This window comes from Mytilus edulis, chromosome 1 (genome assembly GCF_963676685.1).
Source record: "Mytilus edulis chromosome 1, xbMytEdul2.2, whole genome shotgun sequence".
NCBI lineage: Eukaryota > Metazoa > Mollusca > Bivalvia > Mytilida > Mytilidae > Mytilus > Mytilus edulis.
In genome coordinates, this window is record NC_092344.1 from 102,142,592 (window position 1) to 102,169,745 (window position 27,154).

The following is a 27,154-nucleotide window of genomic DNA, read 5'->3' on the forward strand; positions in this document are numbered from 1 at the left end:
GAAGGGGGTTCAGACTGTGTGGTATCAGGTCTGTTTGTGCCCAATTCATTTTCGCACCCTACACGTTCGCACATTCACACTCCACTCATTCGCGCCCAATTTTAATTCAAATTCAAGTTGAATAATTGGAAAATCATGGTTGTTGTTTTAAATTGCTTTGGTGTAAATACTGAATGTATTTATAGCTTGGTATGAGTAAAACATTGAAGATTTTAAAGGAAAAAACACAAAAGATAATTGTTTTTAACAGCTTGGTCCCATTGATCTGAAACAACGAAACAATAAAACATAGAAACCAAAATATAGCAATCCACTATAAATATAACCAAAACATGATAAAATTTATTCAACACGCAGAAACAAACATAGTCAGAATCTCACTTCATTTTGAAACAAGTCAATGAAACAAGTTATAGCAATACACTAACCAAAACATGATTAAGAGTTATTCAACACAAAATAAAACGTTGACAAAATACCACTTTATTTAGAAAGGATTATTATTATTTTTAGCAATACCTTATCCAAAACATGATTAAGATTTATTCAACACAAAAAAAAAATTGCTGTCTCACTTTATTTTGAGACAATGACAACAATTATACTTATAAGAAAACACTTGCTTACAGAGTTATTAAACACAAAACCAATTAAGATTAGTTGCGAACATGTAGGGTGTGAAAGTGAAAGGGGTGAAAATGAGTGGGCGCAAACGTGAATGGAAGCGAACGGACCCAGATTCAGACTATGTACCAGTGAGAAATATACAAGCCTTTCTACGGTATTTATTTGTACAATTCAGCTAGTCTTGACCTATTCATTTGTCTTAAAAAACCAGCCAGTTGTCACATTCACTTCACACACACACACATATACGAATATCAATTATATGCTCACGATACATGTTGCATTGTTAAACTAATTACGGTATGTGAAAATCAAGACTTGCATAAAAACTATCCCAATATTAGAGACAGTGGCGTCATTTTTCTTCAGAGCTTTCAGCTCTTTGATTTTTCATTTCCATTCTATAACTTAAGTTGGTCTCCAACAAATGCTATGAAACTTACACACAATGCTTTATTACCACAAAACACAGATCAAGGTGGAATTATGGTGGTATCACTTAAATCGTTTCAGAGTAATGCTCATTTGCTAAGGGAAAAACTGCTGATTTATTTTTTTTCAATTTTATACAGAAAAGCCTATCAGATCATTTACCTTTAGATATACTGTTCCCAGCCTAAACCAAATGTAATGAAACTTATACACAATGCTTATTACCACAAAACTCAGATCAAATTTGGGTAGAGTCATTATACCATTCTTTAGTTATGTCCCTTTATAACTATATGCTATGCTAGTGATGGCATCATCTGTGTCCTATGAACACATTCCTGACTTATAAAAAATCACAAATTTTGAGAAATTTCTGAATGCAAGGATTTCAACAAAAATTGATACAGTGATGTAATTACATGTTTTTCCCTTTTACAAGGTGCATCTTGGTATATGTATTGGATGCCAGGAGAAGTTTGAAGACAGAAAAGCTTTAACAGACCACATGCATGAGAAGGGCCACACACATGTGATACCTGATCTGTTGGCATGGGATCAGCCGCAGTAAGTACATATCTTTGAGTAAAAATCAGGACCATAAAAATGTCAATATTACCATTTTGATGGCTTTGGACAAATCCTCTAATTATTTATTCAATTCAGGTTTCAGTATTCATCGCATTTTTCCTTTCTTTTGAAACTACCAGGCATAATAGATCAAGAAAACATATGTGAAAATTTGATGTTTCTTAAAAAAAAAAGACAATTTTTAATTCTGATCAGTAAGTTTTCGATTTCCATTTTATATGAAACTATAAGGACAGCACAAATTTTCATAAGAATGATGACACTACAAATATTCCCCAGTGCATGCTTATTGGAAGACAATTAGTTGAGATTTTAGCTGAGAAAAACACTCATTGTTAATCTATAAATATGTTCATTGAACCACATGAAAAATTGACTAGTGTCTTCTGTAAAACCAGTTATCCAATTTGAATAAAACTTGACAAAAATTATTATATGAAACACCATGTATAAAATTTCCTCCAGCATCATAAACATTGTTACAGATATCATTAATGCTTCTTAAAGGTTTTTGAAATTCCTTTTTCTGAGACTGTACAGTTGTAAACCATATATTTTCAAACCTAACATAAATGACTATCAGAGGGCAATCTTCAAAGATTATTGCATACAGAATAGATGGCATACTTAGGAGCAGTTGGTGATACATATATTCCAATTGATCTTTATGTAAACTCACATTATCTTCTCCTAAAATACTTGAATCTCAGTAATTGCCCTTAGGATTCCATTTTTGCTTATTATCTTGAAATTATGAAAGATAGAGAGAAACTTTATTATGTTTCAAAAATGATCAGCAAGACTAGTTTTACAAATAAGTCTGCTGGTCAAAATTGTCAGTTTACTCTTTATTAGAGCTATAGCTCTGTGAAGCAATTTTTACCATTTTTGCGTTTTTGCCTTGTGTTTTGAGCAAAACCTTAACAAAAGTAGAGAAAAACTAAACAGATGTCAATAATACAAGATCATTAAAACAAATTTTTGTCATGAATACTATTCTGGTCTACAATATTGGTGAGCATCCTTTGTTAAATATGCACATAGACCAAGTGCTACTCAACACATGCTCTTTAGAGCCTCTAGTTTTAGTTATTTAAGGAATGACTGTAATATTTTTTCTGTCTATGAAGAAATAACATAAAAAATTTGGTGCACACTGAATAACGCGCGTAGCGGGTTATTCAACAGTGTGCACCACATTTTTAACCGGATTTTTGTGACAAAAATGTCGGTTATTGATTTGGGGATGTACGGCGGGCGGCCGGGCGGCCGGGCGGCCGGGCGGTCGGGCGGGCGGGCGGGCGGGCGGCAATCAAATGTTGTCCGTGCATTAACTCATGAACCGTTCAACCAAAGCTTTTAAAATTTTAATATGTTATTACTGACAACTATACGAAGGTCAAGTTCAATAATGGCGATTTTGACTTTTACCGTTCAGGAGTTATGGTTCTTGAAAGGCGGCAATCAAATGTTGTCCGTGCATTAACTCATGAACCGTTCAACCAAAGCTTTTAAAATTTTAATATGTTATTACTGACAACTATACGAAGGTCAAGTTCAATAATGGCGATTTTGACTTTTACCGTTCAGGAGTTATGGTTCTTGAAAGGCGGCAATCAAATGTTGTCCGTGCATTAACTCATGAACAGTTCAAATAAAGCTTTTAAAATTTTAATATGTTATTACTGACAACTATACGGAGGTCAAGTTCAATAATGGCGATTTTGACTTTTACCGTTCAGGAGTTATGGTTCTTGAAAGATTGAAAAATGGAGTTTTCAGTCATGTCCGTGCATTTACTCATGAACTGTTCTACCAAAGCTTCCCAAATTTTAATATGTTGTTACTGATGACAGAATGGAGGTCAAGTTCAATAATGACGATTTTGACTTTTACCGTTCAGGAGTTATGGTTCTTGAAAGATTGAAAAATGGAGTTTCCAGTCGTGTCCGTGCATTTATGCATGAACTGTTCTACCAAAGCTTTCCGAAATTTTAATATGCTGTTACTGATGACAAAATGGAGGTCAAGTTCAATAATGACGATTTTGACTTTTACCGTTCAGGAGTTATGGTTCTTGAAAGATTGAAAAATGGTGTTTCCCGTCGTGTCCGTGCATTTTCTCATGAACCATTCAACCAAAGCTTTTGAAATTTTAATATGTTGTTACTGATGACAAAATAGAGGTCAAGTTCCATAATGTCGATTTTGATTTTTACTGATCAGGAGTTATGGTTCTTGAAAGATCGTAAAATGGCGTTTCCATTTACGTTGTTGCATTTACTCATGAACCATTCAATCTAAGTTTTTCAAATATTTTTATTTCAAAATGTTGATACTGATGACAAAATAGAGGTCAAATTTGATATTGATGATTTTCACTTTCACCATTCATCAGTAATGGTTCTTGTGATATTGCCAGGACACAAATAAATGTAAATAAATCCGGTTTGCTGTCGTTGTGACAGCCTCTTGTTTATGTTATTTCGAATAGACAGAAAAAATATTACAGTCATTTCTTATAATTTAATTCTAAATTCCATTTTAAACCGTAAAAAACCATGAAAAAACGTTGATGACATCACGGTCACATGACTAAATTATGTCTATGGGTTGATAACAAAATAACATCAGCCAATCAAAAGATGCGTTACATCCAAAATTAAATTATTTTCATATGAATAGAAGAATTTGTGAGGTATTCATTAATGATGGATCAATTACTCTGCTAATTGCTGCATTGACCTGAATTTAGACTTATTCAACTTTCTGAATTAAAAGCACCTATTAATGACTCATTTTCACACTTACTTCTCAGTTACTCATGTAACTTACTTTTGTACTCATGTGCATCACTGGCTAATTCATAGTTGTTGTTTATCCAATCATGTACACAATTGATTATTTTAATTACTGATGTTCACCACTTTTGACCATATGGTTTTTTGCAAGCACTACTTTCTGACTTTTCGAGTCATATACATTATTAGCTCATTTATTTCACTTGCCCATTATTCATAAAAAGTTGAGTTAGAAATGTACACTATGGAAAGCCATTATACTATTTATTCTAATAATATATACAAGTTTTTATAAGATATCTCATATATTATAAGAGATATCTTATACACTAATATAAAGTTCTTTAATTTTAAAAATGCAATGGGTGCTAATGTCCAGAGTTTAAATATTCAACAATCATCTGCTTATGAGGGCATCTGTATGTGAATAAACCATTTTAAATTACCTACTTTTGACTCTTGGAGTATGTAATATTTTTGCATGTTACTTACTTTGTGGTAGCACATTCTGGTCCTCAGTCAATAAGATCAACTAAAAAAAGTAAAATTAAATTTATAATCGTTAAAATTTGTGGGAAAAACGTAGTGTTTTCTTATGTTTTTGTCATTTAAGAAAACATGAAACAGCAAATTTTTATTTGAATGCCTGTTTAGTTTCAACTTTTTTTATTATTCAAAATGAAAAATGGATCAGACACAAGTTTCAAACTTAGAAACATCTTCTCCAAAATCTGCTTGCCTGTGATAACACCACCCAGAAAGCATATTGAAGGACAAGGTAATGCAAGTTTTAGATGACCTTTAAAACTGAATATAAAACTACTGGCATATCACGATTACTGCAGTTCTTGATGAATTCAAAACAAATTGTCATTCTGCCCTCAATGTACATCTGTCTTTCTCATCCAAATTATTATGCAATTTACCCTCTCTAAAATCTGATTATCTGGCAATTTTAAGGTAGGGTTTTAAAAGGTATTTTTAAGGATTTTGACGGAAATAAATACATATTTAACGTCCACTTAGATTGATAAATGACTGGTTTAAATCAAGAGTTAATCCCCTTTTGTTGGTAAAATCAATGCAAGCATTTTAAATGTTCATATAATGGAAAGCTTGAAAGTAATATGTAAATCCAGAATGAAGTCTTGAATAATGATAGATTGTTTTTTGTTGTTGATTTAGAATTAAAATCACATTTCCCCTTCTTTTGGTTTCTAATAAAAAGTAGTGTGAACACATTTGTTACATGGATGAAGCACAGAAAATGATTTATTTTGTACTTTAATACTTTTACTTTTACTTTTACTTTTACTTTTCTACATTGGCTAGAGGTATAGGGGGAGGGTTGAGATCTCATAAACATGTTTAACCCCGCCGCAATTTTGCGCCTGTCCCAAGTCAGGAGCCTCTGGCCTTTGTTAGTCTTGTATGATTTTAAATTTTAGTTTCTTGTGTATAATTCGGAGTTTAGTATGACGTCCATTATCACTGTACTATTATGCATATTTTAGGGGCCAGCTGAAGGACACCTACGGGTGCGGGAATTCTCGCTACATTGAAGACCCATTGGTTCCCTTGGCTGTTGTTTGCTCTATGGTCGGGTGGTTGTCGCTTTGACATATTCACCATTTCCTTTCTCAATTTTATTACTTCCTGCTGAGTGCAAACTGTTAAAGTTTGTTGAGAAAACATGAAATTATGTCTATTTTTATATGTTTTATTGTCTATAAATACATTGTAGTATTATCCTTCTGTTGTGAGCAATTTAAGATATTTTTTTACCTTTTACAACAATATCACTTTTGAAAGTGGAGAACTAAAGTCTATTGTAAATCATCAGCAAAACCAGTCTTCACGATAAATTTCTATCAGTCACAGACCTGATGCAGATCTTTTTTAATTCATGTACAGTTTCTATTTATCTGTTGAAAAGATTCTTTCAGGCTGGAAAGAAATACAGGCCTTGGCTGCTGAGTTGATGGTTAAGTCGGAAGAGTGCTAATGACAAAAATTCATGGTTTCAAGTGAAGCTGTCAAAAATGTGAAGGCATAACAAATTAGATATCTGGAAAAAAAAATTGCCATTAATGCAGTAGACTTTTTACCAAGAAATTTACTCTACAGGAACATTTCAATGCATTGTCCCCTCCAAAGGCCATGAAACAAGAATAAATAACACAGCATGTGTCATTTGGTCTCCTGTGGAGAGTTGTCTCATTGGCAATCATACCACATCTTCTTTTTTATACAACAGGTCAGATATCTTACTAACTTATCTAAGGCCTAAACTGTAAATAAATATAGGGTTTACATCATAACATGAATATATCATTCATAAAAGTTAATTGGTAGTGCTGTGGCTCCAGTCAGATGTCATGTTGATGGTTCAGAAACATCATGGTCATGGTGATGTTCCAATGAGATTGCACTTTTCTCAGTTTTAATTATTACACATACATGTCCTCTGTTACTCATCAAAATTCTGTAGTAACTTTATATCACAAAATTTTTATTTAACAGGACATAAAAATTCTTTACTTCAAAACCATAGACATTTTGACACTAAATTATAAATTTTATGAAAAAAGATTACAAAATGTTGATATCTTTTCTATCAATGTTTACATTAGAACACAATTTCTTTATAATTCTTTATAGAAAAAACATTGTCAGCAAAAACAAAGAACCCATTGAGATTTAAACCACCAGCATGATACAATAATGATCAAAAGGCAGATTTTTGTGGTATTTTTTATTCAAAAGTACACAGAGTTTTATTGATTTTAAATAAAAAGATCAGATATGTATTGGCACAGTGCATTCCCACATTGATAGCATTGGAGATAACGAGACTGTTACTATTCTCCACAAGGCCTCATGTTATTAAGTACTTAAAATTCTAAACATGTAGCCTTCTCAAATTTATGTATACCTGGTTGTAAAGGTTACATATAAACCAGGGTTAAGTAGCTGTATGGGCACAGAAAGGATATATTTTATTTGTTAAAAACAAGTATTTTGTCCTTACAGATAACTTTATTTGGTAGTTTGTGAAGCATCAAATTTCAATTTTGCAACTTGACGTTAGATAAAAATTTACTTTTTATATCAGCTTAAGCTGAGGATTCAAATTGGTAAAATTGGGGGTGTAAATAGAAAGTTTTGATTATTGCCTCACACTCTAACCTATATTCTACCTACTTTTAACAGCTATCTCACATTTTGACCTACATAACTCTTACTTTTGACAGCTGTCTCACAGTGTAACCTCTATTGGCCTCAATTTTGATGACTGTCTTACAATTTAACCTACATTACCCTTACTTTTGACAGCTGTCTCACAGTGTAACATATGTTGCCCCTACTTTTGACATCTATATTACAGATAACCTATATTATCCCTTCTTTTGACAGATACTTCACAGTTTAACCTATATTTCCCCTACTTTTGACAAATATCTCACAGTTTAACCTATGTTGCCCCTATTTTGATGGCTGTCTCAGTTTTACATATTTTGCCCTATTTTTTACAGCTGTCCTACTTTTTAACCTATTTTGCTCTGATTTTTGTATAAAATAACATATACAAGTCATAGGTTTTTGGCAAAAAATAATTTTTGGGGATAATTAAGATTGTGTTTACACATTTAGACAACTGCTTTTGTATTTCCCCTTTTTATGTTGCTGTACCATTGACTTCTCATCATCTTCTAAAACTATGAATAAAAAGATCTTTAATTCCATTTAATTGGAAGTACTGTACATTGTAATAGATAATGGTTAGCCATGTTGATACCACCAATAGTTCTAAATACACTGGGTATTAAAGGAAATAAAAATGTGCTTGTAGTTGTTTTGCAATTTACCATTCTACCTTAAAACTGACTTTTATAAAACAATTGCCTTTATTTTGTGATACTCCAAATTATCATAAAAGTGCATTTATTTTCAAAGTCAACAGTTAATATGTACTTGTAGTATAAAAGGGTCATATGTTATATATGCTCCAATTAAAATGCTAGTCTGAGAGATCAAGAAACGATAAAGTTTTCCTAAGGTTTTGAATTTTATTCATATGTGTAAAAATTAACATTAATAATGGATGTTTTAAAAATACCATATTTTTATGGATTGTCTCCCTTTCATACTATAGTCTGGTCTCTAATGGAAAGAGTCATAGAGCTTTTCTGTGCAAAGTTAAAACATTAAATCTGCAATGCTTTACTTACTTAGCAGACATATTTTTCTCTATTTAGCCCTTGTGTAGCCCCTTTACATGGTATTTTAACAAAAAGTAACAGCTTTATATACATGTCATTAGTCAAAGGACAGTTAATTATATTTAATTACCAGTATCCTTTAAAAACTTAATGGCCCATATGGTCTACAAGAAGACATCTATTTTGTTTATAATTTGCATTTACAAAAGCAGCCATCTTTTAAAGTGAAGTAATAAAAAAGGTATTATGTTGATGTGCCGTGACAGGGCGTTTAATAGAACCAAGAGTGTCGCTAATGTTACGTTTACCACAATATACTTTGTTGCGATGTTTTAGGCTGTATTTATACATCAGATATAATTATTTATTTAGTAAAAGTCTGCTTCAATAGGTTGCACCTGCACATAATGATACACAACATATAATTTTATATGAGCCTCCTGCTAAGTAGAAATATAATTTTATATGAGCCTCCTGCTAAGTAGAATGATCATTTTGTTTGAGGAACAAGGACGAGTCTTTAGATATTGAGCACATTACAAAAACTGTTAAAAATTCATTTCCTTGCAATTTCCTATTTTTAATCTGTTAAATCTACATTATCTACCTGTTATTTCTAAAAGTGTGGTTTTATATTTGATTTTGTATACTATTTTGGCAAGAATAAGCAAAATATAATTGCCTATAATTGCTTATATCCACTTCATTTGAACTTTGGTGGATGGTAACTGAAAGTCTCATTGGCTATTATACCACATCTCAACTCATCTCCTTAGTTTTTTAAAAATTTGAAATTTAAACAGATTTGAATTCAGGCATTTGTTTGGATGTATCTTGATACAATTTAAGCTCTATAGCATTCTGTTGGTGTCAATAACCTTTCCACATTATTTTTTTCTGAAACTGCTGTGAACAAATGTTGGCAGAAATATTCTGTATGCAAGAGCAATCTTTTCTTTAAGGCAAAAAGTATGACCACCAGATGGAATTCTTGACTCCTAGTGGTCATTATAAAAATTTCGTCTGATAAAACATATTGCCAAGCCATTTCAAACTTTCTATAGAGTAATGAACAATTTGGAGACGCCTTTAGTTTCAAATTAATTTTGTTTCATTAGGATGAAAAATATGGTTGACTAGGACAGTTTTATTTTCCAATTGTTTTTTCGTATGTAGGAAAACATTATTGGGTTGCAAACATGACATTTAGATAGCCGTTGAACTCTATGGGAAACCACATTTTCTTCTTTGCCTTTGCAACGGCTTGGCCAATCTGAACCAAACTTGGCAGAATAATGCGTAGAAGTGTATTTTAAAAATGTAAATATTCTGGTAAGATATAAACAGATGTCTGATCTGAGGTCTGGTTGTTGTCTCTTTGACATGTTCCCAATTTTCATTCTCAATTTTAGAGCAAAACATAATATGCTATTCATAAATTTAGAAGTTATTCATTTAAGTAGATTGTCCTGCATAAATTTTGCTCTATAAATTACAATGTTTCCAGACATTACCTTGACCAAACCCTACATATACTTAACCCCGGAATTTTAGTGCACATTATCACTAACATAAGAATTATAAAATTTGTTTCACATCCTAAGATGATTGTGTTTTCATACTTTATAGTCTGTTAAAAGAGATTTTAATGGTTTCATTTATAAACATTCTACCTGTATTGTTATAAATATTTAAAATAGTTGAGGTTTTACATCCACTTTGACAATAATTTAACTATTTTATCGGGTAACATATGTAAATTATTTAATTTTCTGCATAATTATGTTAAAGGTGAACACTTAATTCCATTTTCAGTATATCTAAAACACTTTTTTGCATGCTATTTAAAGAAGATTTCTTAAAGTATGCCTGGTGAATATTATAATCTACTCAATTAAATTCTAAAAAAGAAAGTAGCCTATTTTTTTCTCTCCAAAAATTGCTAAAAGACATTGAATATAATAACTTCTTACAAGAGCAAAAACTATGTAACCTTCAGTTTAATTCTATATTAATAAAGCGTCGCGTGTATCAGCCATACAATAAAACTAACAATTACTGCTAGTTATTGGTCTCTTTGTAAAAATTATACCTTAAAAACTATAAAAGGAATTTTATGACTTTCCATTTTATGTGCCTACAAAATCTAAACTTTAATGTGAAATAAAGGGTTAAATGAGTTTGAATGGCAGTTCATTTATGTATTGAAATGGACACTTTGACGAGACTTTGTCAGTTTCATAGAGTTTTATGACCAAATCCATACATGTATTAACCAATTTTACTTGAAAAAGTTTTAATTCTATTTAAATTCTTACCAAACTTTTTTTTAAAGAAATATGTATAATTTTTCTCATGGATCTCAATAAAATGATGTCACTATAAAACACCTGCTTCACATTTATAAGTAAGATTGATTTCAATATCTTACAGTTGTTAAAATACCTCTTGATTATAATTCCAGTTTAATACAAGAAAATTGGCTTACAAATACTTTTTTCAGTTATAACATTTTCTCATTATGAAGTGCATCAACTTTTATACACATGTACAACAGAATTTGAAATATCGTTTAGCTTTGTACTATTGTAGTAATTAAAACATTTTACAGATGCTTCATACACTGGACTTCTTCGATTTTACTCTTATCCTTCTAACCTATAAGGTAGACAAGTCACATGTTACAATGCATTTAGATGTTATACAAACTTTCAATAGAGTAATGAATGATTTAGGAACGCTTTGAAAATTTGAAAAAAATATAACAACTTCTATTAATAATTAAATTTACTTTTAACACCCCCCTCTGGATCCACCACTGAATTGCCACACACATTTACCGTTGCTAAGCTTGTGGTGTTTACAACTGTGAAATATATTTTAAATAACTGATATTTTGAGTAGAAGGGCTTTCTTTCATTAAATATGGATTAAAGAACTTTTTGCTTACTTCCAGTAACAGCAAGTTTTCTGTGATACAGTATTGTATAGTTTTGTCATCAGTGGTAACAGTTATCCCCCAAATTTCATCAACTGTAGTATTATCTAGTATTGTTGTCAATGGTAACTGCAAACTACCAGCTTTCAGTTACTGTAGTATTATCTAGTATTGTTGTCAATGGTAACTGCAAACTACCAGCTTTCAGTTACTGTAGTATTATCTAGTATTGTTGTCAATGGTAACTGCAATCTACCAGCTTTCAGTTACTGTAGTATTATATAGTATTGTTGTCAATGGTAACTGTTAACTACAAGCTTTCAGTAACTGTAGTACTATCTAGTATTGTTGTCAATGGTGTTATCTACCAGCTTTCAGTTACTGTAGTATTATCTAGTATTGTTGTCAATGGTAACTGTAATCTACCAGCTTTCAGTTACTGTAGTATTATCTAGTATTGTTGTCAATGGTAACTGTAATCTACCAGCTTTCAGTAACTGTAGTATTATCTAGTATTGTTGTCAATGGTAACTGTAATCTACCAGCTTTCAGTTACTGTAGTATTATCTAGTATTGTTGTCAATGGTAACTGTAATCTACCAGCTTTCAGTAACTGTAGTATTATCTAGTATTGTTGTCAATGGTAACTGTAATCTACCAGCTTTCAGTTACTGTAGTATTATCTAGTATTGTTGTCAATGGTAACTGTAATCTACCAGCTTTCAGTTACTGTAGTATTATCTAGTATTGTTGTCAATGGTAACTGTAATCTACCAGCTTTCAGTAACTGTAGTATTGTCTAGTATTGTTGTCAATGGTAACTGCAATCTACCAGCTTTCAGTTACTGCAGTATTATCTAGTTAAGTTAAGTGTTGTCAATGGTAACTGCAATCTACCAGCTTTCAGTTACTGTAGTATTATCTAGTATTGTTGTCAATAGTACTGTAATCTACCAGCTTTCAGTAACTGTAGTATTATCTAGTATTGTTGTCAATGGTAACTGTAATCTACCAGCTTTCAGTTACTGTAGTATTATCTAGTATTGTTGTCAATGGTAACTGTAATCTACCAGCTTTCAGTAACTGTAGTATTATCTAGTATTGTTGTCAATGGTAACTGTAATCTACCAGCTTTCAGTTACTGTAGTATTATCTAGTATTGTTGTCAATGGTAACTGTAATCTACCAGCTTTCAGTAACTGTAGTATTATCTAGTATTGTTGTCAATGGTAACTGTAATCTACCAGCTTTCAGTTACTGTAGTATTATCTAGTATTGTTGTCAATGGTAACTGTAATCTACCAGCTTTCAGTTACTGTAGTATTATCTAGTATTGTTGTCAATGGTAACTGTAATCTACCAGCTTTCAGTAACTGTAGTATTGTCTAGTATTGTTGTCAATGGTAACTGCAATCTACCAGCTTTCAGTTACTGCAGTATTATCTAGTTAAGTTAAGTGTTGTCAATGGTAACTGCAATCTACCAGCTTTCAGTTACTGTAGTATTATCTAGTATTGTTGTCAATGGTAACTGTAATCTACCAGCTTTCAGTAACTGTAGTATTATCTAGTATTGTTGTCAATGGTAACTGTAATCTACCAGCTTTCAGTTACTGTAGTATTATCTAGTATTGTTGTCAATGGTAACTGTAATCTACCAGCTTTCAGTAACTGTAGTATTATCTAGTATTGTTGTCAATGGTAACTGTAATCTACCAGCTTTCAGTTACTGTAGTATTATCTAGTATTGTTGTCAATGGTAACTGTAATCTACCAGCTTTCAGTTACTGTAGTATTATCTAGTATTGTTGTCAATGGTAACTGTAATCTACCAGCTTTCAGTTACTGTAGTATTATCTAGTATTGTTGTCAATGGTAACTGTAATCTACCAGCTTTCAGTTACTGTAGTATTATCTAGTATTGTTGTCAATGGCGTTATTTACCAGCTTTCAGTTACTGTAGTATTATCTAGTATTGTTGTCAATGGTAACTGTAATCTACCAGCTTTCAGTTACTGTAGTATTATCTAGTATTGTTGTCAATGGTAACTGTAATCTACCAGCTTTCAGTTACTGTAGTATTATCTAGTATTGTTGTCAATGGTAACTGTAATCTACCAGCTTTCAGTAACTGTAGTATTGTCTAGTATTGTTGTCAATGGTAACTGCAATCTACCAGCTTTCAGTTACTGCAGTATTATCTAGTTAAGTTAAGTGTTGTCAATGGTAACTGCAATCTACCAGCTTTCAGTTACTGTAGTATTATCTAGTATTGTTGTCAATGGTAACTGTAATCTACCAGCTTTCAGTAACTGTAGTATTATCTAGTATTGTTGTCAATGGTAACTGTAATCTACCAGCTTTCAGTTACTGTAGTATTATCTAGTATTGTTGTCAATGGTAACTGTAATCTACCAGCTTTCAGTAACTGTAGTATTATCTAGTATTGTTGTCAATGGTAACTGTAATCTACCAGCTTTCAGTTACTGTAGTATTATCTAGTATTGTTGTCAATGGTAACTGTAATCTACCAGCTTTCAGTTACTGTAGTATTATCTAGTATTGTTGTCAATGGTAACTGTAATCTACCAGCTTTCAGTTACTGTAGTATTATCTAGTATTGTTGTCAATGGTAACTGTAATCTACCAGCTTTCAGTTACTGTAGTATTATCTAGTATTGTTGTCAATGGCGTTATTTACCAGCTTTCAGTTACTGTAGTATTATCTAGTATTGTTGACAATGGTGTTATCTACCAGCTTTCAGTAACTGTAGTATTGTCTAGTATTGTTGTCAATGGTAACTGCAATCTACCAGCTTTCAGTTACTGCAGTATTATCTAGTTAAGTTAAGTGTTGTCAATGGTAACTGCAATCTACCAGCTTTCAGTTACTGCAGTATTATCTAGTTAAGTAGTGTTGTCAATAGTAACTACAGTTGTCAATAGTAACTACAATCTACCAGCTATCAGATACTGCAGTATTAAGTTTTGTCATTTGTGGTAATTTTAATCTTCCAGCTTTCATTAACTGCAGTATTATCTAGTTATGTTAAGTGTTGTCAATAGTAACTGCAATCTACCAGCTTTCAGTTACTGCAGTATTAAGTTTTGTCATTAGTGGTAATTTTAATCTACCAGCTTTCAGTTACTGAAGTCATATCCATTTTTTGTCATCAGTGGTATATACTAGCTTTCAGTAACTGCAGTATTGTCTACTCATGATTTCTGTTATCAGTTAGTGCTTTTGTCATTAGTTAATTTCGTGTTGATTTAGTTCTACAAGTTGTCTCTGTTGAGTTTATTCATTATTTGAACAGAATTCAGGTGACCTAATGGTATGAATGATAGTTCATCCAACCATAAGTTGAACTCTAGATTACTTTATTTATTCACCTTCATTGTAGCATTGACAATGAAAATTGATGAATAAGAAGAATAAAAGAATTGTATATTGAATTGTATTATTTGGGAAACTTCCACTATTTATTCTTTAAGTTGAAAAAATATATTGTAAAGTTTAGTTAAATGTTGTTTTCATTATTTTGTTTCCATAGTTAAAAGGTTTAATAGATGTTTTGCTTTTTCAAGCAGCATTTTCCTATCTTTTATTTTCTTAGAGTAGTATTTAGCCTTCAATTCTATTTGAGAGTAGTAATTAGTCTACAAGTTGTGTTTGCTATTTATATTCTCCTTAGTATTATGGATTATATATTGTGACTTTGTTTAATGTGATGAAATAAGAAAACATTTAAAATCTTGCTTTTTAATGACATATTAGAATGAATATGCATTTAAACACTGGTTGTGAAGACATTCTCGGAAGTACAAGTCAATTGAGTATTTGCCTGACATGAACAATTTACGTTTTTAAATGGTCAAAGTGTATACTGTTAGATGAGAAGCAATATTTAATCAAGTACTATCTTTGTGTACTGAAAAGTGATCGATCACCTCAAAGATTATTATTGAGAAAGCTTTTATGATCTAATTGAATTATTTTGTTGGTCTCAAGTGAGGTTTCATTACATATCTGTGTTACTTATTGAATTCTGTCAATATAAAAACTTAATTGTGACCGTAATTTTGAAATCTTTCACAACGCCTATCAGCCCTCAACTTCTACACCATATCTGTCGATCTTGCGTCTTTGTTACCTGTAATATTGCCACAATCATTTATATCTTATGCTTCGCTTAGTTTAAAATTAAATCAAAATTTTCTTTTCAAATTTGAAAGAAAACAATTAAAAGTGTGAAGTTAATATCATTTTAGATCTTTATAGTGGTGCTTTGTAGTATTTTATCACTGACAGATATTTGATAAAGGCTCTTTACTTTACAACACACATAAACCTCTGTCTGATATACAAACTTTTACAATTTGTCTGCTCAAATTTAACTTCATCTTTCTTTTTGTAAAAAAAGTTAATTTAAAAATTGCAGAGAACTTGTGGTTAGGATGTGTCAGATAATCAAATTGCAATAAAATATGAATAAAGCAGATAGATACTCACACTCTTAAACTTAGGTAAAATTAAATATAATTTAATATATACTGGTACATGCAAATAAAGGTGTTCTTTCTTTTATATATCATTAATGCAGTATCGGAAATTCGCCAAAAATATGAAAACTATAAACCATCAAACTAATCTCATGTGTACATCAAAATGTTTTTGTTGATAGATTTGTAATACATGTACTTTATTTTAAAAAATGGGGCAGCTGAAAAATTAAAACAACCAGAAACTCACGAGTTAAAATTTCAAGATCTTAAGGAACCAACCATGCTTTCAACTTTGAGCGATAAACTATGAAGCCTTTTAATGTTTTTATACGTCTGCAAAAAAATTTTTGCGTTCTTATAATGGTATGATGTCGTCTGCGTCGTCGTCCGAAGACACATTGGTGTCCGGACTCCGGACAATAGTTTAACATAGGACCCTATAAAATTACAAGATCTTAAGGAACCAACCATACTTTCAACTTTGAGCGATAAACTATGAAGCCTTTTAATGTTTTTATACGTCTGCAAAAAATTTTTTGCGTTCTTATAATGGTATGATGTCGTCTGCGTTGTCGTCCGAAGACACATTGGTGTCCGGAGTCGGGACAATAGTTTAACATAGGACCCTATGGGAAATGCATACAAATGACTTCTTCTAGAGAACCACTGATTGGAATGAAACCAAACATGACATGAATGTTCCTTTTGAGGTGTTGACCAAGTGTTGTTACTTTGTAGCCGATCCATCATCCAAGATGGCTGCCAGTGGGGGACTTAGTTTAACATAGGATCCTATGGGAAATGCATACAAATGACATCTTCTAGAGAACCACTGAATGGAATGAAACCAAACATAGCATGAATGTTCCTTATGAGATGCTGACCAAGTGTTGTTACTTTGTCTCCGATCCATCATCCAAGATGGCTGCCAGCAGGGGGCTTAGTTTAACATAGGACCCTATGGGAAATGCATACAAAAGTCTTCTTCTAGAGAACCACGGAATTGAATGAAATCAAACATAGCATGAATAGTTCTTTCTTTATGAGGTGCTGGCGAAGTGTTGTTACTTTGTAGCCAAATTTTATCTGTTTTTATAAGATTTCAAAAACCCAAGTAGAGTCAGGTGAGCAATACAGGCTCTTGAGAGACTCTAGTTTTTTGGTGTCAGAAACTTATAGTATGTCAAAAATATGATCACAATCCAAATTCAGAGCTGTATCAAGCTTGAATGTTGTGTCCATACTGTCCCAACTGTTCAGGGTTCCACCTTTGCGGTCGTATAAAGCTGCACCCTGCGGAGAACCTGGTATAATATGCAGTGAAGTTTACTCTTGTACATATTTCTAATGTAACACTAGACAAAATGTTCTTACAATCAGCCAAGGCATTCATATATGCTGCTAAGTTCTAGTAAATCTGATAAATAGGATAGCTTTATACCCTTTAAAAAGTAGACCCTTATAAGGGAAAATACAAAATGAAATAGAGATTATTAAGTGCAGTTTTTCATAGATGAAGTGGGTCAAATATAATTTGTTGTATATGACTTGGTGATATCTGTTTTTCTATTTGTTTTATCTTACTGTCATCTTTTGTTCTTGTTGTTTGCTACAGGAAGCCTGAATTCTATAGAAGAGAGCAGTGAAGTGTTTGTAATGTCAAAAATTGGAGGTCTTTTCCTATTGTTACAGTAGAGAACCTTATCCATTTGTGCAATAGATACTCTACCTAAGTTATCTAAGCTTGATCTATTGATATTAAAATTGCCACCTATAAAACCTTAATTTACAACAAAACTTTAATATCAACCACATAAAATTAATGTTACAGATCAGATTTCTTACTGGGTGACTTTACGGGTTGACGTGATCCATTCAATATGAGGACAAGTCAAAAGACATCCACGTAAAAGTAACCAGAGATGGGGTTTAGTAAAAGAAATTCGAGGTTAAGACTTGTCGTCTTTATGTACAGAGCTTGTCATAGTATGATATAGCCTGTGTTCATCAAGTTTTCTCCTATAGGACCCTCATTTACATATGAACAAATTCTCACTTTTGATCTTCTACTTATTTTTGTAATAGTGAGCCCTCTGTCTTCTTAAATCCAGACATTTAATTTCTGTTAAGACTTGGTAAGGTAAATAAAATGACCTAGTATTTTTTGTTGTTTGAAGTTTTATCTGTTGGGATGTGTATTTTGTTACACCTGTGACTTTAAAGGTTTAGTGCTCACCTGACAAATTAGATTCAAATTAGTCAATTGTTAGGAAGGGCTGAAGAAAAGTTAAGAAAAAGTGTATTTAATTTGAGTTTGAATATTAACTGTTTTGAAATGTAGTGTGAAGGTTTGGTTGTTATGAGCACACAAAGAGGTCTTGTTTCACTTTTTATCCATTTAAGCTGTAAGGAATTGATATTTGAAGTAGGTAATCTTGACTCAAATATCAAGAAAGTCATGTTTGTTTGTTTAGTGTAATGGTCATTTGTTTGTTAAAGTGATACATAAATAACATTCTTTTAGTGTTTCATCATATTATTTTATGGTTGGAAATAACTCTCATTCTAAGTTAATTTAGAGGAAAACATACAATGTTTTGATTAAAAGCAGGCTCTTTGTTTGGAGGCTGATATATTATTTAAAAGTGGAAAAGAATAATGAAATGCAAACATCAGTAATGACATAGTTCGGAGTAATAAGAACTGCAGGAATCATGGTTTTATGATATAAAAACAAGGAAAATTAAAACTCTATGAAAACATATGTGAAAAGATTTTTTTCATTTAACCCTTTATATATTTTTGTCTTTGATTTACAAAAGAGAACTTTTTATTTTCCTAGAGTATTTGACATTTAAATTTGTTTAGGACTCGAGGTACAGGAAATTGTTTTTAGTTATATATCAATTTTTGGAGAATCATTTCATGAATATAATTATATACATGTATCTTTATAAATTTTATGAATAAAACTTATTAAAAGGAGATATTTGGTTTTAAAATGTCAATGAGAAAACCACACATTAAAAGCCAAAAAAAAAACCCAAATGCACTGTAGTACTCCTAGATAGTACTGGTTTGTAAGATATGATATACATATTTCATAGTCCCAATGCCAAAAGTTCAAGTACTATCAAAGCATCAGTAGCCTTGGGGTATTAGCACCTAAAGACATCTTATCGTATCAATTATGATGTGTGGTACACCATAGCAGTCGCTAACAAAAATATAGCAAACATATACCGTGCTTTAATAAATAGCTTCAGGTTTTATATAACAAAGAATCTCCCGAACTTGATGATGGGTGACACATATTTTGTCAGACCACAAAATCTGATAATTATTTAAATTGATGCATTATTCAAATCAATAACTTTTTGTACGTCTCAGTATTCGTCATAGTAACATTATGTTGATTGTATGGGGTAAATTCTTGTTTAATAAATTCTGTTAGATCAAGCAAAAAGAGGGAAATTAGTTTTTGATTTAATGTAAACTTCCCATATCACCTGTATATCAATATAATTTTATGATCCGTGTTTGTCAAAATATGTTCGATTTCAAATTGATAACTGAGTAGATGAATGCAGTCTTTTTATTATTGTATTCATAAGATCATGTCTATGTGTTTTCTCAGGATTTAATTTTTATTTATTAGTCCATGGAGCTCATAAGGATTGAATGGATCTGTTATTAAAATTTGAAAATTAAATGTTGTAAAATGATTACATAGATAAATGTAATTAAAATATTTTTTCCAGATCTAGCCAAAACTGCTCTGTATTTTTTATAAGTGGGTATTAAACAGGATACACAAATTTCTGCTGGAGTTCATTTAAATATGGAACCTTTTTTAGATGACTTGAAATTTTTAACCGGATTTTTGTGACAAAAATGTCGGTTATTGATTTGGGGATGTACGGCGGGCGGGCGGTCGGGCGGGCGGGCGGCAATCAAATGTTGTCCGTGCATTAACTTATGAACCGTTCAACCAAAGCTTTTAAAATTTTAATATGTTGTTACTGACAACTAAATGAAGGTCAAGTTCAATAATGGCGATTTTGACTTTTACCGTTCAGGAGTTATGGTTCTTGAAAGATTGAAAAATGGAGTTTCCAGTCGTTTTCGTGCATTTACGCATGAACTGTTCTACCTAAGCTTCCCAAATTTTAATATGTTGTTACTGATGACAAAATGGAGGTCAAGTTCAATAATGGCGATTTTGACTTTTACCGTTCAGGAGTTATGGTTCTTGAAAGATTGAAAAATGGAGTTTCCAGTCGTGTCCGTGCATTTACGCATGAACTGTTCTACCTAAGCTTCCCAAATTTTAATATGTTGTTACTGATGACAAAATAGAAGTCAAGTTCAATAATGACGATTTTGACTTTTACCGTTCAGGAGTTATGGTTCTTGAAAGATTGAAAAATGGTGTTACCAGTCGTGTCCGTGCAATTTCTCATGAACCATTCAACCAAAGCTTTTGAAATTTTTATATGTTGTTACTGATGGCAAATTAGAGGTCAAGTTCAATAATGATGATTTTGACTTTTACCGTTCAGGAGTTGTGGTTCTTGAAAGATTGTGAAATGGCGTTTCCATTCACGTTGTTGCATTTACTCATGAACCATTCAATCTAAGCTTTTCAAATTTTAAGATGTTGATACTGATGACAAAATGGAGGTCAAATTTGATATTGACGATTTTCACTTTCACCATTCATCAGTAATGGTTCTTGTGATATTGCCAGGACACAAATAAATATTAATAAATCCGGTTTGCTGTCGTTGTGACAGCCTCTTGTTTATTTGTGTTTTGACATTTTTTTAAATCAATGTTTTTGAAAAAGTTTGAATGGCAAGTCTGTTATATCATAAACTTTCAAAAACTAATCAAGAATAAAATGTACTACTGACCGTACTAGAGATGTATCTCTGAATGACTGTCATGAACATTTACCACCATAAATTACAATAACACCATTGTCCCACTGACATATTAGTATAAGTAACACTGTTTCTATCTCTCAACCCATAAACACTATGTAGCAGAGACATATCTGTGTCAAATTTCACTGATTCAATTCCAAAACACACGAACACAATTTAACAGTGACAAATCTATAACAATTGCAGTGATACTATTTCTGAACACTTAAACACTATGTTGTAGTGATACTATTTCTAAACACATAAACACTACCGGGATATGTTACAGTGACAAATCTGTAACAATTGCAGTGATACTATTTCTAAATACATAAACACTACCGGGATATGTTACAGGGACATGTCTATTACAGTTGCAGTGATACTATTTCTAAATACATAAACACTATGGTACAGTGACATATCGGTATCAAAATGCATTGATACAATTTCTAAGCACAAATAACAGTGGCATATCAGTATCAAATTGTAGTTATACTATTTCTGAACACTTAAACACTATGTTGCAGTGATTCTATTTCTAAGCACATAAACACTACCGGGATATGTTACAGTGACATATCTATTACAATTACAGTGATTCTATTTCTAAACACATAAACACTACTGGGATATGTATTTATTACAATTGTAGTAATACTATTTCTAAACACATAAACACTATGTTACAGTGACATATCATATCAGTATCAAAATGCATTGATACAATTTCTAAACACACAAACACAATGTTATAGTGACATATCTTTTACAATTGCAGTGATACTATTTCTAAATACATAAACACTATGTTGCAATAACATATCTGTATAGTTATTAATAATGAACGGTGTCCTTGTTTGTGATTCATTTGACCTTGAAATCTCATTCACAGATCATTGATAATGTGAAGTATATGTGATATCTTTACTTAGACCTTCATCTCAAAGATTTTCATCATAAAACTTAAGTATAACCTGCAAAGTATGTGAAACATTCAGTGATTAACTAATTTTCAAGCAGTGTTTATAATTTATCTAAGAAGGCTTAGATAATGTCTTTACTTTATTAAAATCAAGTGTCTTGGTTTTTCAGTAAAATTATCAACAACTGATATGCATTAATCATTACTGATATTTCCATTTTTGCAGGTATTTCTTCCCAACATATGAAAATGACAACTTATTATGTCAGCTTGAAGATGATGACAACGATCAACAGATGAATAAAGATGGCAGCACTACTAGTTGCCATGGTAATGTGACTGTGATAGCAGAAGACAACCCTGTAGAAAACACAATCTTAACAGATGAGAAACTGAGACGTGAAATACTAATGTCATAGTTCAAAATGGAGATGTTCAGATAATTCTTACTGTGATATTAATTACTGAAAAAATGTTACTATGCACATACATAGTTGAATACAAGTGTATATATATTGGTGTTATTTAATGCATTAAAATTGAAATTGACCCATATCTCTAATTTCTGAGAGTGAAAACTGTGCTCTCTGAGGCAAGATTTAAGAAGAGGGGTTGATTCACAAACAGCAATTTTCATTTATGTCAAAGAAGGGGATATATTTACACCCTGTCCCACTTGTATGCTGATCTGAATAACACACTTTGAGTCACCATTTGATTGACTTTTGACTACTATTTCTTATTGATTCCAGAAGTTGCTTCATTTGCATTGTAAAAAATGATTTCTATTGACTGCTGAGACTAATGTTTATCATCATTGCAGAATTTCTGAAAAGGGCTAGGAAAATCAACAAAATGTAAACTTCATTGGAAAATAGTGTGTCAAAATAGTTTGTGTCTGTGGTATTTTTATGTTGAGTTTGTCTTTTATAATTAGGAAACAAAAGAAATACTTTGTGTTATGTAATATTTTAGAAAATTCAAGCTCTAAATACTATCAATAACATCAATAACTCCTACAAGGAATTTGAATCCTAAACTATTGTATATAACAGAGATTCTGAATGTGGGCATGTATTCTTAGCTGCCTATGAATGTAAGAATAAGAAGATTTGGTAAGATTGCTAATGATTAACTAACCACAAGAGAACAGAGACAAATGTCAACAACGAGCAAAACCTATACCATATAGCAAGCCGACCTATTAACTGTCAAAGTGTTGTTCTCATTGAAAAACAAAAATAACTTATGTTGGATCTATGTGCTGGTTCAATAAGTTTTGCCTCAATTGTGTAACTGTGTCTTGTAAATACAGTTTGCTCTGCATCTGCATTGTCAACACAATTCTTCTAACAAGATTATTGTAAATAGAATCTAGGTCTTGCATTGTTTGATTTTTTATAAATATATATAGATGTTCATGGGAGTAAATTGTTGATTTGTCCCTTTACTTTTTAAAGATTTATGCTGTTTGAACTCCAAAATGTCTTATATGTCCAGCACCAGCATGTGACATGTTAAAGTATGACGTCTACATGAAACCACTGGACTGGTATATCCTGATATACATATGTGCATGGGAGATGTTATTCTGGTCAATTGAGCTTTCCCTTTGTTATACCTTTAAGCTTGTAAGTTTGGAGCATGTCTAACACCCACCTTGCCATTGTGTTTGTTCTTGTATTGTAATGTTTTTTACAGGAAACGTGGTACATTGTCAGATTCTAATACACAGGTTAACATGTGAGTAGCAAGTGCTGATTCATTTAGTTCCCAAGTGAGTTTTTATCCTGTTCGAAATTTATTTGCCATTAAAAATTGCATATCCTGTTAATCATATCTACATGAGACTAATTAAATTAACTCTATGCATTTGGGTAGAATGCTCTATTGAAGTTATGAAAACCGGAGTCAAACCTTCATATCGAACATGTGCAGTTCTCTATACTATTGCAGCTTATACCCTTATAGGTTAAGTTATATGTGGAACCTCTCTCTATTTGATATGACTTCATTAATGAGAGGAGGATTTTCGTAGATGAAATGCTTCACTATTATTTAGGACAAAGTAAATCATTGTCGTTTCATTACAAGGAACTTGTTTGACATTTCTGTAAAATTATCTTCTAGATGTCTCAGATCTTCAATGCCAGTTTCAGACATCTAGATCTGTGATGTTGAAAATTACTATTGGTCCCATGTTTAATCATCTTCATCAAACGTATTGCAAATGTAAAGTAATGCCAAAACATTGATAATTTTGTCAACATCGACGCAGAACAAATGTATAAAAGCTTTGGTTTGTATATGATCTGTTTACACGCGTTCTTAGGGTGATCTATTGTTGTTTTTATAATGTAAATCTTTCATATTAAATAAACCACATTACCAAACATTTTCAAATGATTTCTGTAAACATTCTTTAATCTTATTTAACCTATTAAGTCATGAAGTATTACAGATGGTTCGTTTTGATTACTTATTTAAATCGTTAATGAAGAAAACTAGTCTTGCCCTCGGTTAAGATATACTGTAAATGGTCTATTGTAAGGTATCTTGTTAACCTTTTTGAAAGAAGATTTGCATGGACGGGTTGGAGGTCATCTTTGTTTCCTCAAAATATTTATTAAAACAGGTTAGATAAACATAAGTTTAAGATGGCAAAACCGATAGCTTTGTAACGATTTTTTAGAAATTTTAAATCCTTGCCTTATTCGTAACATCGCAACCATGACGGTGATAAAATTATCTCCATATCATTGGAAAATTTAATCCCTTTTCTGAACAATTGAGTTTAAAGTAGTTTTGTTGATCGGATGGATGCGTCTTCTATCCCAAATAAGTATGAGAAAAGGAATGTTTCTCTATGTAACAAGCGGGTTAAGTAGTTTGACAATTGCTGAAGAGAAACATGATACATGCATTCAGATTCTATAGAATAATGCACCCAATGGGGCATGGGCAACTATGTAATGAGAAAATTATATATTGGATCAGCATTTGGTGGTCTTTTTAATTTCTTTGGCCATCTACAAAACGTTTGAAAATTTGTCAATGGTTGGACCACTTAAATATTGATATCTAGTGTTTATGCATATTGTTGAGGTATAATGTAACCTAAGTTATTTATTAGGTCATCAGATGAATGGTGTCCTCTATACAACGTTCTGGGTTTTTTGTCCAAAGACATTTGCGCCTCTCTGAAATTGTAGAGTAGAAATATTGTAGGAATGTGTATCTATAATGTAATAATGTCACTTAATCAAACAATACTATGTTTTCTTTAAACATTAGATTATAATTTACATGAAAATCGTTTCGAGCTTGAAAGAATCTTAAAGTACTATGAATTACGACTAATCCAAAAATCAAATAAAAATTTGAAACAAATTTAGCTGACTAATTTTTCATATTAAATATATAACATATTGAACTAGATTTTAAGTTCTTAATCATGTAAACAGCAGAGTATATGATAATATACATATACCCGTAACAATAACGCCCACCTAACTTATTTTTATTTTTTGACTCAGTAGAGGATAAGACATAATTATAAATTCAGTACAAAGTTGTAGATAATATGATGTAAGGTTACATCTTATTGTTCAATGTTAATTTTTACAGATAAACGTCTTTGTGTCCGTATTTGTTTAATACAATGGTTGTATGATACAACAGCCCATTCATAGTGAAGCCTGAATGTTATGAACATGTATGATTCATTTATTGTATAGACAAATTACCATACTGAAAAGTATCCTCGTTTCATTTAGTGATTTTTTTTTCGAAAAATTAAAGAAAATATTTAGTGTCATGAGTGTTATATTTTTAGAATCATCGCTATCTTTAAGGGAAAGAAAGTAGAATCACTAAAATACTGAACTCCGAGGAAAATATAAAACGGAAAGTCCCTAATCAAAGGGCAAAATCAAAAGCTTAAAAGCACATCAAACGAATGAATAACAACTGTCATATTCCTGACTTGGTACAGGCATTTTCTTATGTAGAAAAAGGTGGATTGAACCTGGTTTTATAGCTAGCTTAACCTCTCACTTGTGTGACAGTCGCATCAAATTCCATTAAATTGACAACGATACGTGAACAAAACAAATAGACATAATAGATAAAAATGTCAATAATACAGCAGTCAACATTGTGCTATAATCCTAATCACAAAAAAACTGGTGACATAAAAACATGCAACAAAGAAGCACAAAATGGCATACAGACCCACGGGCTTCGGTCACAATTTGTCCACAAGATATGCAAGTGGTTGTTCTGTGCAGCTTTCAATGGTTGCCTCATACTAATGATAATGTATGTAATCTGTTGGTTTTTATACGACCGCAAAAAAAAATTATGGGACCGTATAATGGTATGATGTCGTCCGAAGACACATTTGGTTTCCGGACAATAACTTTAGTTTATGAAATTATGTGAATGGATCTCTATGAAATTTAATAAGATGGTTCAATACCACAAAGGGAAGGTTGAGATTGATTTTGGGGATGCTGGTTCCAATCGTTTAGGAATTAGGGGCCCAAAGGGGGACCAAAACAAACATTTTTCTACTTTCAGGATAATAACTTGTGTATAAGTATTTCAATTGCTCTGATATTATACCACAATATTTAATACAACAAATAGAAGGTTTGGATTCATTTTGGGGGTTATGGTGCCAATAGTTTAGGAATTAAGGGCCAAAAAGGGGCCAAAAACAAGCAGGCCAATAACTTGTGTGGATTCATTTTGGGGGTTATGGTGCCAACAGTTTAGGAATTAAGGGCCAAAAAGGGGCCAAAAACAAGCAGGCCAATAACTTGTGTTTAAGAGTATGGATCTCTATGAAGTTGTACTACAAGACACCATACTACAAAGGCTGGGATTGAGTGTAGGGGTAATTGCTCAAAGGGAGGATTCAAAAAGTTTGGGGGTTCCAATTTTTTTAAGAGGTTCATTATTTTTTTTCTCAAAATTTTTCGAATTTCAAATTTTTGATTTCAAGAAGAATCTTTAATTGCACAGTATTGCAAAATAGATTTGTAAGATCTTGTCATTTATTTTGTGTCAGAAACCTATACTATGTCAAAATTTGATCACAATCCAAATTCAGACAGTATCAAGATTAAATATTGTGTCCAAATTTGGCCCTGCTGTTCAGGGTTTAACCCCTGCGGTTGTATC

At 31.8% G+C, this 27,154-nt stretch overlaps 1 protein-coding gene across 1 annotated transcript in view; it reads left to right on the top strand.

The window, feature by feature from the left end:
- LOC139516326 (zinc finger protein 277-like) overlaps window positions 1-22,516 on the top strand; it is a 49,217-nt gene extending 26,701 nt beyond the window's left edge. The window contains exons 12-13 of the mRNA XM_071306375.1: window positions 1,499-1,623; window positions 22,194-22,516. Of these exons, the coding sequence (XP_071162476.1) occupies window positions 1,499-1,623; window positions 22,194-22,386 (318 nt within the window). The 3' untranslated portion in view covers window positions 22,387-22,516. The remainder of the gene's footprint in view (window positions 1-1,498; window positions 1,624-22,193) is intronic.
- The last annotated feature ends 4,638 nt before the right edge of the window (window positions 22,517-27,154 follow it).